Source organism: Python bivittatus, unplaced genomic scaffold (assembly GCF_059951505.1).
Source record: "Python bivittatus isolate LINGU-HERP-01145 unplaced genomic scaffold, Pbiv_v1 ctg000850_np1212, whole genome shotgun sequence".
Taxonomy (NCBI): Eukaryota; Metazoa; Chordata; class Lepidosauria; order Squamata; family Pythonidae; genus Python; species Python bivittatus.
In genome coordinates this window covers 53,348,858-53,363,860 of record NW_028277112.1, presented here as the reverse complement: position 1 = coordinate 53,363,860, position 15,003 = coordinate 53,348,858, and the positions used below count along the sequence as shown (strand labels likewise).

Below are 15,003 nucleotides of genomic sequence, written 5' to 3'. Positions count from 1 at the left end.
AAAGATATACAATATCATTTGAGATAGGTGGCCATACGAGGGAGGGAGGGAATAAATGCCTGGGAGAATAAAAAATATTAATCTAGCGCTGAAAATACCACATTGTAGATATTGTTTGAGCTTTTGTGGGAAAGGGATTCAACAGCCAGTGTATTTACTGTGAAAAATCTTGGATACATATATGATCAGCTTCATTTAGCAGAAACTTCCTGAAAAACATTACACTTTCAGCTAACAAAAATGTCAATCATCTCTTCTCTATTCACAGGTGTACCATTTCCAAAAAACTTCCTCCAGATCTGCAAAAAGATCCTGTGCAGGCTATTTCGGGTGTTTGTACACGTTTACATTCATCACTTTGACCGCATCATTATCATGGGGGCTGAGGCCCACGTCAATACCTGTTACAAGCACTTTTATTATTTTGTCACAGAGCTCAACCTCATAGACCGTAAGGAACTAGAACCTTTGGTAAGTATTTGTTCTCTGTCCAGGCATTAAAAAACTCAGACTTTGTTTTTCTTCCTTATTTATACCTGATTCTTCTGCTCAAATAATGTGTGTGTTCATGCACAGTCTAATAAGAAAAATCTGTACATTTTGGAAAGATTTTAAAATTGTCCTGCAAGAAAATTTCATGTGATGGAAACCAGATTTGTTACTGATTGTCTAAAAAAAACCCTACTATTTGTTTTCTTGTAATTTTTGCAATATTTATTTATATTTTTTTCTTTCGGTTTTGCAAAGCTCACTCTGGCCTCTGGACTATGCACTGCTATGTATATTTTTTACAGCTAAGGATGAACTCTGATGTTACAAATTCACGACTAAGATGATTATCTAAAATGTAAAGGATGTACCATCCTTTAAAGGATCTTAGATAGCAAGACTGATAGGACTTCCAGCCCATAGAAAGCTTTGCAGTGAGAGCAGATCCTGGACTAGACAGATCAATTATCTTTCATAGTATCAGGCAAATGTATACCTTGTAGAGCATATCCACATTCTGTAATTCTTTCTTTGGCGCTTGCATGCCATTGCCTCAGTACTGTTTCTCTCTCTCTCTCTCTCATTCATTCATATCTATATCTATATCTTTATCAGAATTTTAAAACAAAAGATAGAAACTAATAATATTTAGAGTGAAAAAAGAAAAAGGAAAGAAGTGACTTCTGATTTTCTTTTACAGCAGTTATAAATGTAAACTGACCTCTTACTCTATGGTTACAACATTGCTTACATTTTTCTATAATCTATTTTTTCATAATCGTCAAAACCATATATCATAATTTAATTTTTTTCTGTTTTCTGCAAAAAGTCAATAAGGGGTTTCCAATCAGCATTAAACTTAGACAGTGTCCTGTCTCTAATTAAAGCTGTCAGTTTGGCCATCTCAGCAAGTTCCATCATCTTCACAATCAATTCCTCCATTGTGGGTAAAGTCAGATCTTTCCACCTTTGTGCATATAATAGTCTTTCTGCAGTTGTCATATACAAAAACAAAGTTCCATGGTTTTTTTCCCAGCTGCTTATCCATCAGTCCTAAAAGAAAAGCCTTGGGTTTCAATTGTATATTAATCTTTAAAATCTTCTGTATTATTATATGTAATTGAGTCCAAAATTTTCTGGCTTTTTTACATGGCCACCAAGCATGATAAAATGTCTCTTCTTGTTGATTACATTTCCAGCATAAATTTGAAGAACCTTTATACATTCTAGACCTCATTATTGTTTCCCAGAGTCTGCTGGCCTATCCAAGCTTTTTGCATCAAATGACGAAATTAATGTGACCTCATCACTTTCCATTGGTAACTTTGGATTCTTTTTGTTAATATTCTTAGGATTCCTTTTACATCTCTGCCTGTGGCCAAATTTAATTAGCTGTGGAATAGGTGGCCATTCCAGAACTGAACTGATCATATTAAAGTCAAAGTATTTTATGTTCAAACACAAACAGTCTGTATTCCCCATATATCTACATTAAAAAAAAAAAGTAACATCTTATTGAAATATGGTGCAAAAAGAAGAGATTCCTCCCATGTGAATATATGACTTTATTTTAGCTTTCAACTCAATCAACTTTAAATTGCATGTTGTGTTCCATAGATTGCATTAGATTAAAGGTTGCTTGGTTATTTATAATTACTGTAATTTAAGTCATATTTGCAGAACAGTTGTGAAACAATGAGTAATTAGAAAGCAGACTCTTATTTTGTTGCCAAACTATTTGAGCAGTTAACTTTATATGTTTGACGAAGGAAAGACTTTAAACAATATCCCCTTGTTTGTGGATATTATGTCATTCCAGAGAGCCTGAGAATGTAAACTGAATGTGTGTACTCAGTGTGTACTTTGAAACCTTATATTTGAATCTGAAAGCTCAGGCAACCTGAACAAATCCGTTAAATTGTATCAGGCAAACTTTAATATTTGGGTCTGAGAGTTCCAGGGTTTATTTTATTTATAGCCTACCTTTCTCTTCTGGCAAGTAATAACTTTATTGTGTATTATGATAGAGCTACCAGCTTAGTGGATTAGGATAATACATTGGACACTGTGCATCTGGACTTGAGATTTGATCTAATATTAGTTACTCACTGCTGACGAATAGGCCTGCTACCACTAGTGTCTCCCTGCAATTCTTCATTCCAGGAAATACATTTTTATGGGAGCCTGCTCTTCACTTAGAGATGTTCCATGGCATGAGAATTGTACACTGTCAATGTTCCTGATCATGTTTAGAGTGTGCACATGCACCAGTTTGGTGTACGAGTATTTAGGACATACAGGCACGTGTTCCTCTCCTCTCTGTAACTGTTGTGCAAAGAATGGCAGCCATATTCTCTATTTCAAGGGCCCATTTTCTATGAGGAAAAACAAGAGGAAGGAAATCTGCCAAGGGTATTGAATTAAGATGTTGAATTCTTCTAACATGCTTCCTTCATCTGTGATTTCAAAAGATTTCAGTGTGGGCTATGATGTTTTTTGTGTACGTCTGTATATATTTCCCTTCTTTGTATGTTCTATGCTAATTACTATATTTCAGAATTTATTATAGATATGTAACATTTGATTGGCTTAGAGTTGCCACTACATAATTACATTAAAATATTTCATATCATTTATTGCTAGAATGAAAACCATGTGATTACAGGGGAAACCAAGGTATGGAGAGTGTTTTCAGTGACATGGTATATGAAATTAAAAACATAATCTTCAGGATCACTAACCAATTCTGCGAAGCAACCTACATAGTGTTGTCATTAAAGAGTATTAGTTGCATGCGAGAAAGCCCCTGACTCAAATTTCAGCTTGGCTGTAGTTCTGAAAGTAATTCTGAAATACAAATATGAACAAATTCCTTATCTTTCAGTTGACATATGATAGGTTCCAAATGCTTTGAACATTTAGAAGAAGCAGTATAGAAATAGAATTTGTTATGTATAATTTGTAACTCAAAGAGATGGTGGTGAACTGTAATTTCAAGCATCCTTTCCTATTGGCCATGAGGGATAATAATTCCTGCTATATGTACATGCGCGTGGCAAAAAGATTCGCAACACTGTACTCTGCTACAGGCACTCTAAGTTGACCCTTTTCAAAAAGCAAAATTTTACATTGGGGCTAGCTTGTCCTATAGTTTGTATGGAGAGTTGCCTCTATTCTCCAGGAAGCCTCAGTTGTAGCATTCCAAGGACTAAAAATAAGCTTCAGTTCAGTTTCCAGCCAATATCCAACTGAAGTGGAACATTTAGCATTTCTCCATTAATGTTTACTAAGGCATCTGTTCATTTCTCTGCATGGTTAAAAGCTCCGTCTTACTGTTACGAAATAGCCAGAAGTCTAGACTTCATAATAAATGGGCTAAGTATAAAGTTGAAATTCTGCAGTACTAGAGCTGGAAATGTTGTGGGTGGGCAGGCTTCTTTCACACTTAGTAAATAGCTTTGTGTCTGTAGCCAAGACATTAATCTGTTGTTTGGCCTTTATAGGCACTGAATTGTTTAAAGAAGGAGGGAGAAAAATCTGTTTCAGTTTTGGAATTGCAAACATTTGCAAGCCCACACAATCTTTTAATTTGGGCCTCTGTAGCCCAAACTATTGCATTCTCCCTCTTTACCCTATTTCCCATTCAGATATAGTCCTAATTTGGGGTGAAGTAGAATTGGATTAGAAATCAAAAGGAACAGGTTTTAAGATGAGTATCTGGTATGAAGGGCAAGCACTTCAATGATGACACAACTGAATACATATGGATATACAGTAGTACAACAAACCTTTCAAATGCACAATATATTAGCAGCTCGTTCTATGGCAAGAATAGAGGTTTTCTACGCTCTGTCTTTTGTCAGTATGCAAAATTTACAGTGTAGAAGAAAGAACTAACTAAGCGCATTGAATGTATAGTCTTTCAGCCCTAATCATCCATCTTTGCTTTTTTTCCCCTTCTGGAATTCCCCAGTTTTTTCCTCTTGACTAAAAGTGTGCCTGTCTACTGAGAATGGAGGGGATGTCCAGCCTGGAAAGAAATTTCAAAACAAAAGATGGGATTAAGTCCTCCCCCCTGATACTTCCCTCCAGATCACAATTATTCTCAAAATAAACTGGGAATCCACCGTAAAGGATCATGGTTGATAGTGTAATCCTGATGTTTCAATTCAGAATTAGGTTCCATACATTTCTGTGACCTTTGGCTCCTAGAAAACATGCACAGGTTTACAGCTTTAGGCTGGTTCAAAGGTCTACTTTAGCAAAGCCTATGCATGTCTTGTGGAATGGTTATTTACTTGCTTGGTGTGAAGTGGTGCGTTGTAAACAGACACGGTGCACAAAATTAGGATTTTAGGTGAATGACCTTCATGTTTTATTACATTCATTTTTATGAGTATTTCTTTCTAGGGGATTTCTTTTTTACATTGGAATGGACTGGAATGGAACAAGCCACAGGCCGACCTAATCCAGCAATCTGTGTCATCCAGTGACTAACTGGATGCATTTGGGAAGTTCACAAGCTTGGACTAGAAGATCAGTCTGTCACTGTTGCTTCCTAGCAGCCAGCATTTAAGTTGTATGCCTGCGATTCAGGATGTAGTAAAAGCAATCAGTATTAGCAGCCATGAGTTGCCTGATCCTTCATGGACCTTTCCGGACTTCTTTATAACCATCCAAATTGACTGCAATTACCATAAATGTTGACAGCAAATTCCAAAGTTAATTAGATTCCCTGCATTATATTTCAGTGGGTGACCTGAGTTCTAACTCTGAAGGAAAAAAATTCCCTTTCTTCTGCCCTTTGTGTCATTTGACGTATCACAATCATATCTTCCTTGCCCACCTATTGTAAACCGAACACTACAAGTGCTACAGTCTTTCTTTGCAAGGGAAGATGGTTCAGACCCTAATCATTTGGGTTGTCCCCCCCCCCCTTTTTTTGCATGTTTTCTAGCTCTATATTATCTTTAAGATGCAATGTCCAGAAATGTACATAATACTCCCAAGTGTGATCTTACCATGGAGTTCTATAAAGGCATTATTAAATTGGCTGTTCTATTTTCAGATCCTTTCCTAATGCTACGAAGCATGGAATTTCCCTTGCTTTTTACAGCAATGTTGACACTGTGACCGTAATTCCTATCTGGTTCATCTCAGATCCCATTTTTGTTCTGATATCAATACTAAATAGTTCCTGTATTAATACTAAATGGATACTACATAGATCTTTTTATATACAGTATCTGTGTTTGATTTCTTTTATTTTAACCACTGTAAGGTACATAAGGTTTTTTTATATATTGTATACCCAGTGGTGTATTTTGTTGTTGCACTTGCTTCTTATATCTCACCAATAAAGATTCTGTTTTTGTTTAAATTATTTAATTTAAATAATTTAATAATTTAAATTAAATCTGTTTAAATTATTAAATAATACTTTGTTTAAATATTAAATACATAGTACCATCATTCATTCCATTTCCATATCCTTTCTTCTTCTGCGAATAGTCATTCCCATTAAAATCACAACACTTGACCTGATACAGTACCTTCAAACAGCCTTCTACAACCTGCCACCATTTGGGCATATTGAAATTGTATCTGACAGAGAATACTGGGAGTTGCAATAAAGCTGAGGGCAAGGGATCGATGTAGCTTCTCCAGCAGGTTCACCACGTATGAGGCCATTTTGACTGATGTTTTGAAGGAGGTGGAAAATTAACTTTTCTGGATGGTGCCAAGTTGAGGAAGTCTGTTCTAAATTTTATAGATGCGTTTGAAACAGGTTTTGCTCAGCCCAGTTCTTAAGATGTATGAAAATGTATGAGATGTTCAAAACCTGCACTAAAGTGTGGTTTGCTTAACTGAATCAACTGTTAATGGCTGGGCTCACACATGTGAAGCCAAAGCATGCTACATAGTGCCGTGTGTGATTTTTTTTTTTTTTTAACATTTCTTTTCCCACTGTAAAATTTGGAATAAAACAGGGATCTATATGCTGAACAGAAGCAGGCAATTGTCTGTGACCCCAAAATTGGATCTGGAATAATCCAAACATTATTCTGTATAGCAGGAATATTCAAATGTGAGTTCCTAGTATTTTCAGTTTGAGCCTTAGGTAACATTCATTAAAATATATGTAATGGGACTTTTAAAATGGTTATCAGAATTTGGAAGCTGATAGGGAATTGCATTGTGATTTGTTAACAATGTTGGGGGTGATCCCAGTTTTGAACTGCAAATATATTTAAAATACAGATCTTCATTTAATTTGGACTCAAATTGGAGATTAGGAATATGCTGATAAAATTTATTAGGAATCAGCTTCAGCGCCATGGGCAAATAATTATTTGAAAACCAGTAACATTACTATTATTAGTATTAAAATAATAAAAGCAATAATGAAGTTTCCTCTCTCAATCAAATGGCAACAGCAATTTGTATGGTGCCACTCAGTGGCTATAAATCAAAATGCAAAATGGAACAGAAGCTGTTGAAATTGTAGCTCTGCTAATTATTATATTCTAGTAGTAATAATAATTTATGTCACATTTAAAAACCAAGTACAGAACAGAAATACAGAAATACCAAATTTGAATATACAGAATTACAAAGGATGTATACTGAATACCTTGGGAGCTCTAACTCTAAGGCAATAGTGGAATACCAAACAGGGTTAGAGTTTCTGTCAAAAATTCTGTTTTGGGGCAATTTATTTCTTTTATTTATATTTCAAATTTAGATACCGCCCATGTCACGAAAAAGTGATTCTGGGCGGTTCACAATAAAATAACAATAAATATTAATGAAAATACAATAAAAACAATATAAAATACAGTACAAATAGAATAAAACCAGACACATATGCAAATAATATCTTCCAAGATGTTGATGGAATTACCACTTAAAATAAATGTTTTTATTTCTGTAATAATAAAATTGTTAGGATTGTTAGTTGTGAAGCATCTAATTTTTTTTTGTTTAAATATATTAGATTAAAATTGCTTAAATAGAAAGAGATTAAAAGGCCAAAAAAGATAATAATTTCTTAACCAAATAAGAATGGTAAATAATTCACACTTCCTGTCTGCTTTAAATGATTTAGAGGTGTACTTTTGTTAACTGACATAAGCTTTACTTTCTGGATTAGGCAAAGGTTTGTGTAGCTTAGCTTTGTTCTGTTTTTTTTAAGCAGGAAACCAAATGGTACACCAGAAATTGGGCAAATGATCAATTTTATCCACTTTTTTATAGATATAGATGAGATTTGGCCTCCCAATTGTATAAAAGCAAATTAGTAGAGATAAAGCAGGAAAGTTTATAAATGAAAGGTGTGTGAAGTACATACCCATTCTTTTAGAAGTCATCCATTGAATTAGAAGGCCAATGCTTCATTATTAGTCTTCTCTTCTACTGAATGTAGTTTCTTACAGCTGGGTCATAAGCGAGAAGACAAACAGTACTTAAATTTGAATGAATGTCATATGTAACTGAAGGGGTATGTATTGGTACCATAGCCATTCATATATAGTCAATGTATTGGTCTTTATTTGTGTTCTCTTAAATCATTCTGCAAGCTTTTGAATTACCTATAGCTTCTCAACAATTTTAAGAATGCCTGTCAACTCTTCAGACATTGCACTTCTGGGGAAGCAGCAAGTATAGGAGCCAGTTTGGTGTAAGTAGTCCTTGTTTAGTGACCGCCTCGTTTAGTGACCATTTGCTGTTATGATGGTGATGAAGGAGTAGCTTTTCAACCAATCCATGCATTTAAACTCTTTGCAGGGCTGTAAAGCAAAAAGTAATATCATAAGCACAGTCAGAGTTTTACTTAGCTACCGCTTTGCTTAACAGTTGAATTGCCAGTCTCAGTTATGGTCACTACATGAGGACTACTTGTAGTGATTAAAGGTACTGGCCTAGAAAGCAGGAGACTGAGTTCTAGTCTTCCCTTAGGCACAGTAGCCAGCTGAGAGACTTTGGGCCAATCATTCTCTCTCAGCCCAACCCACCTCACAGGGGGGTGGTTGTCAGGAAAAGAGAAAGCAGGAGTATTAGGTATGGCTGGTGTGGGACTTCCGGGCTGTGTTCCGGGAAGTTCCAGAACACGGCCACACAGCCCGGAAGACCCACACCAGCCATCGTATTCCGGCCGTGAAAGCCTTTGACAATACAGTATTAGGTATGTTCACCACTTTGAGCTGAATGAATGAATGAATGGCAGGATTAAAATCTGGTAATAATAATAATAGTTGTTGGTTGCTGTGTTTAATGTAGTGGGCAGGCTCATAGTTAATAAAGTCATTCTAATAGAGAAATGTTTCTTCCTCCTAGCCTAGACTAAGGAACGATAGATCATAACCAGTGTTCTAAATTTGCCAATTAAGTGGCTTGGTTTTATTTGAACTGGAAGTTTGTTTATTAACTTAAGTTGTGAACAGAGAGATTTTAGTGTGGTACGTGATCCCTAATGACTCCACTCCTTCCTGGAACAGTAACTTCTGGCAAGAACTTAATGGCATATTTGGAATTTTACAATTCTGCTTGTCTAGCTGTTACACAGGCAATTTAGTTGATTGTTAAGGAAGTAACAAGGTTAACAAATAAGTAACACATTCATTTTTCAGGATGATAAAAGGTATGTGTCATGAGTTCATTTTGGAAGCCACTAACACACACAGGAGAACAAGTAGGGTTGGACTTCACCTATACAGGTAGTCCTCAAGTTAGGACCATTCATTCAGTGACTGTTCAAAGTTACGGCAGTGCTGAACAAATGGAACTTATGACCGGTCTCCAAAGTTACGGCCATTGGGGCACCCCCACAGTCACGTGATCAAAATTTGGGCACTTGGCAACCCGCTTCAACTCCCCCCACTCACCTATCACCCCCATCTCTGCCCTTTTGGCTCCCTGCACTCCAGCCCCTGCTGCCCTGCGCTCCACCACTCCCAGCTGACCGTCATCGTCTTATTGCTCCCACTGCTAATGAAGCATGTCTGGCCTGGCCCTTCATGAGGCAGCTGCTGGCTGCGCAAGGCCTTCTTCCCGAGAACACGCACAATGGTTTCCTCACCTGGCCAGCAGCTGCCTCATGAAGGGCCAGGCCAGACATGCCTCATCAGCACCAGGAGCAATAAGACAGCAAAGGTCAGCTGGGGAGGTGGAGTGCAGGGCGGCGAGAGTGGCTGCGGCTTTGCGACACGCTGCTGGGCTGGGGCAGCTGTGCCTTCGCGCTGCAGCTCGGGTTTCTTGCAGCCCCAAAGCCACAGCGCACCAAGAAGCTGCAGCATGGCGAGCAGGGTGCACCCCGCAAGGCAGGGTACAGGGAGGCTAAAAGGACAGAGATGAGGGGGGAATAGGCAGTTGGGGGGTTTTGAAGGTGAGGGAATCCCTTACTTTGGAAGAACTGAGGCTTGGGGCTGTGAGGGACCAAGCTAGGATCAGGATGGGTTCTTGGCTAGTGACCACTGGGATTTGATTAACAATGGCAATGGGGGTTGCCGTTGCTAGGTGATGTCACATGGCATCGCGCTTTATGACTGCTTCACTTAGCGATGGAAATTCCGGGCCCAACTGCCGTAATAACTCGAGAACTACCTGTACAGGAGTTTACTTATTGCTCAAGAGTTGTAAAAGTAGAGCTTTGGTTTTGCTAACGAAGTGTTAGTCCTAGCTATTTCCTACTCCTCTGATTATCTTATCCTACTTCCTGCTCCCCCGGCTTATCTCTGTTGAGCTAGGACTTATTTACAGAGTGTTCCAGTAATTTTCTTCAACTTTGTGTACTGAATCTCATGTGTCTTTCCTTTTCCAGCTTTTTGTTTGAGGCATGCAGACGGTGGCCTAAGAATTACCGTTACACCCTCTTTGCCAAGACTGGTAACTTTTTTTACAGGCTGCCGTAGTCACTCTGGCTACTTTATTAATACTCACTTTCAGTCTCCATTTTCCTACACTTTCTTATCCTACCGGCTTTTTGCTGTTGCCCTGCTTTCTCTCAAAAGTATTCCTTTTCTGACCATCTGCTGAGTGACCCAGCTGACAAGAAGTGTCAGTTGTCTAACAGACTGTTGCTTCTTTAGCCTTGCTTTCTTTTTTGCCTTTCCTTTCCTGAAGGCGCTTGCAGCTGACTCGACTTGCTTTTGGTCCCCCAATATTTCAGCTGCTTTGTCCCATACACGCTCACATCTTTCTTCCTTCCAATGAAAACGGTACTCGAGAGACACACGTACACGCCAGCTCCAGTGTCTCCTCTTTCTTTTGATGGAGCATATCAGGTAGCTACTTGGCAGGGAAGCAGACAAAATCCAGAAATTCCTGTACCTTCTGGAATGACCATGAAGGACTCGCACCTTCCAGAAGCTCCTGTTGGCTTCAAACAAACAAGTGGGGGAAAGAGTTGCTCATTCCCAAATTTTATATGTTCTTCTACAGATAAAAATGGAAAGGAGAATTTTGCATTTTCCAGACCTTTCTAGGCGATGTTTCTTCCAGAATAAGTTATTGCAGTTTATGCATATTGCTCTTGAACATTAGGGAGAATAAACAGGAGTGAAAATTCTGGAAATTCACAAAAACAGGCCTGCTGTGGAATTTGATGACAAAAGTAGAGGAGTGCATGGATTTATAGTCTATTACATCAGTGGTTGTTGATCTTTCATTCCTTCATTTTACAGAAAGAGATGACAGCCCGAATGTGTCACTGAAGAACCGTGCTGCATGGAGGGGGGGAAAAAAGCAATGTCCTGCTAACTGAAGGAGAGCTAGAAGATACATCAGATTGCCCTGTGTAGGCAAGGACTTGCCTACTTATTCTTAAAAAGCAGGAAAGTCAAGAACAGAAGATCTTTTGCTTTCACACATACTTGGCACCAATAAGTATGCTCTTAACCTAAATATGCTGCTAGGTACTCCCTTGGAACCTTGTGGATAACTTGTAAAGGAAGAAAGAAAAAGAAAATTATTCTTTTTGCATAGATCCTGAATGATTGAGAAGGAGTTACTCGGATTCCAAATCAATTCCAACTTCCTGTTCTTACAGCTTTACTGCAGTTGTGCTTTCTAACCATCATTTTGATACTGACCTTAAGTAACCAAACTGTGATTGTATTGTTGTGCAGGCAGTCTCTGTTAAAAGCCTTAGCAGTAGCTTGTTCCTTTTCATTTCTTCAAATAGGGATAGGGAGCAAGTCACTTGAGCACTTGGCACTTAAAAATGCTGTGTGTGTTTGACCAATAGGCAGAGAAGAAGCTAATCACCTAGTAGAATGGACAAAATGTTTTTCCATTTAAAACTGGCATGACTGCTTACCCAAATAGTGGCTTTTGAAACACCTCCAACTGTCCACACGCATCTCATTGATCTCCTTTAAGCTGTCTAGAACGACCGCTGTGAGAGGTTATCAGCTTGCATCTTGGCACCAATAACAGTGCCCAAGGCCTTGGGATCACTAATAAAAAAATCCCCTTGACAGCGAGTTCCACCATAGCTGGCTCATACAAAGGACACATCTGTTTTTCATGCAGACTTAATATAAAAAGTCATGTTCCATCTTGTGCATTTCAATGGATACAGGGATCGCTGGGGAAAAGTGAGAAAAGCGTATTGACGTGCAGGCCAAGTAACGTGTCCTAATCTGGAAAAAGAAGCGATTTGTATCTCTGCACAGAGGTATTTGTGTGCACAGAAAGAAGGGGAAGACTACTCAGGGAGAAGCAGGAAGAGAAAAACCTCTGCGTAATGGGAAAGGGCAGATGTTGCAAGGCATAAACAAGTCCCATTTGTTAACACAAAAAGCACTACTTAGGTTCATTTGCTACAGTTATTGAAACTAGAGTGACTGGAGGATTCTCTTCAGAGGGCTAGTTTGATGTGCAAATACACAGAACAAGTATAAAGATCCAGTAAAAGCCACTAGACTCTCTACTGATAATTGTATTTCATATTGTGATCATATCTATGCAGCTTTCTAGACTGTCTTTTATGTTATTCAACATTTCCTGGTAAATACATTGAAATACCACTGTGCCTCAATTAACATGTCTTTTACTCAATTGCTTTTCTTTCTAACAGTTATTTCAGCTATCAGGAAATTGGGGACTTGTGTGATTGTGGTACTGGTTATATAAGTTGTAAATCCAGAGGCTGGTATGAAGAACATGTGCAATTAAGATCATTTTTAAAACACAGGAACTGTAGAACACCTTTGAGATTGTTCATAATCAATACACTTTGTATGTGCAAGAGATCTGTAGTCTATGAATTGTACATGCAGATAATTGGAAATATACACACACACAGAGTTAGTGCTTCTCATTGCTTCCCACTCATTTCTAGTTTTCTTTTAATTTGAAAAACAAACACCTTGTTGAAGCAAAGATGATTAGGATGAAGCTGGAATTAAAACTACTACTTTTATTTCTTTCTGTGAAAATTCCTTCACAGCTTAATAAATAGTGGTTTGTCCAATGGGATTCTCCAGGGAAGCTAATATTGGTGTCTTCAGTGAACTGCCAAGGAGTATCCATAGCTAAATCATTAATGAGCTTTTACTGATGAAGTTTTAACACACAATTAAGAACATAAAAATACAGAGAAAACAATAGTATGTTTGCTGGGTACATTGCTTCAAATTTAATTGTATAATTTTAGAATTAGAAGTATATCTAGAATTTAGAGTTTATATGTCATCTTTCAGGCCTTGACATTTTTGCTGACTCTATGCAATCTGTTCTTCCTGAGCTGTTCCAATATCAATAAGAACGTAATACAACATAAGATAAAAAAAATAAAATGTAGGTACATTATTTGAGTATATTAACCATATAGAATAATATAAATGAAAATCAGTGGAGATTTGTAAGAATTTATTTTTGATATTGATATGTTCTTATTCCCACATGAATTTAGCACCAACTTTAACGTGAATCTGAATCAGAAGTTCAAGGTAATTTATATCAAGTTACAAATTCTAACATTCAGGACTGATTTTTTTTAGTGACGTTCCCTAAATTAATTTAGGATACAAACTGACATGCCTGAAAGTCAGGGAAATTTTATCTTACGTGCCACTTCAGCAGCAAAGAATAGTTTCTGAAACAGATGCTCATGTAAATGGGTTCTTGTTTGTTCGGGTTTTTTTCTGTTTGTTTTGCTCTCTTCCTTTATGTCTGCCCATTTTTTTGTTTAAAACTGAAGTCACAAAAGAGGTACAATACATCTGCTCTTTGCTGTAACAGTGCAGGATCAATTTCCCTGAGCTGAGTCCAGAAGAGAGATTTCTGGCAAGCTTGCTGCCACTCTGTTAGTCTATATGCAATTTTTGTAAAACATGAAAACCAGTGCATCCAGTCCTCCTAATATCTGGCTTTTTTGCTGTTTCAAGAACTTGTAAACTGGATACCTTGGGTTTTGTTTTTTTTCCTCCTCCTTATCTGGGACTTAACCATAATTTAACAATAGCTTCAATAGGTTATTTTTAAAAGATTAAATAACAGGAACTAAAATATATAGATCAAAACCACATTCTGTGTTAATCTTTATTGCATGCAGTGACCAAACTCTAAATCCTTACTCAGGAAAAAGCAAAGAACATACTGTTTGACTTGTGATTTAGAGAGGCAGAGAATATGATCGTATGTTTGAAACTGGAAACATATTTTCAAATAAAAAATGTCAGGGTTCAAGCCACTTGGTGGTTGAGAGCTTTGCCCATCTTGCACAGTATGAGATAAAACTGATTATCTCATCTGAGAGATCTAAACTAAGCTAAACTGAAGGGCTCTCTTCCTGGTGTCCCTCAGATATGTTGCACTACAATTTCCAGAATAACCATATTGTTTGGGAGTTGCAATCCAACCACATCTTGAGATCACCAGATGTGGGCACAGATAATATGTAATGAAGCAATCCAGCTGGTGGCAAAATTCAGTGAGAACTGTAATAAGAGCTATCTTTCATAGTCAGTGAAAGGTGCAAATATGGGCAACAGGCTGGATTTATTATTCATATAAGAATCTGTAGCAAATCACACATGGTATTTGGGAACAGCATAATGTTGACTGCACACATCCCCAGCAAAAGTTACACTGTCCATACAAAGTATTAAAGGGGAAGAAAGTGCATCATCAAAATTAGCTGATAAACAGTAAATCACGAAGCTATTTTGAAATATCAGACACAGACAATAGTAATGTAGTTGTTTGTACAGTCCTAACCTCTTTGTAAGTATAGCTCAACAAAACCAAATATATAGTTTCTTTTCTGTGATTCAAATATTTCTATTTTGAAATAGTTTTATACTGGAACAGGTTTTTTAAAATGCAGTTATGCTTTTTATCTGGTTCGTGATGGTACATGAGGGGAGCTTTCCCCACTAGTTTAGAGAGAACCTGTGGACTTTTTTCCAAGTGTTTAAACTTTTGTTTTCAGTACTGCATAGTTAAGGTTGTTTTTTCTGCCACACTAACTGAATTCTAAAATACAGGCCTTAGAAATGTCAAAGCCAA

The 15,003-nt window shown here is 37.4% G+C and overlaps 1 protein-coding gene across 2 annotated transcripts in view; it reads left to right on the top strand.

Moving 5' to 3' along the window:
* The window catches only part of MOB3B (MOB kinase activator 3B), a 120,789-nt gene that overhangs the window by 80,944 nt on the left and 24,842 nt on the right, over positions 1-15,003 (top strand). For both annotated transcript variants that reach the window (XM_088130230.1, XM_088130232.1), the window contains exon 3: positions 269-471. In XM_088130230.1, coding sequence (XP_087986356.1) covers positions 269-471 — 203 coding nt within the window. The remainder of the gene's footprint in view (positions 1-268; positions 472-15,003) is intronic.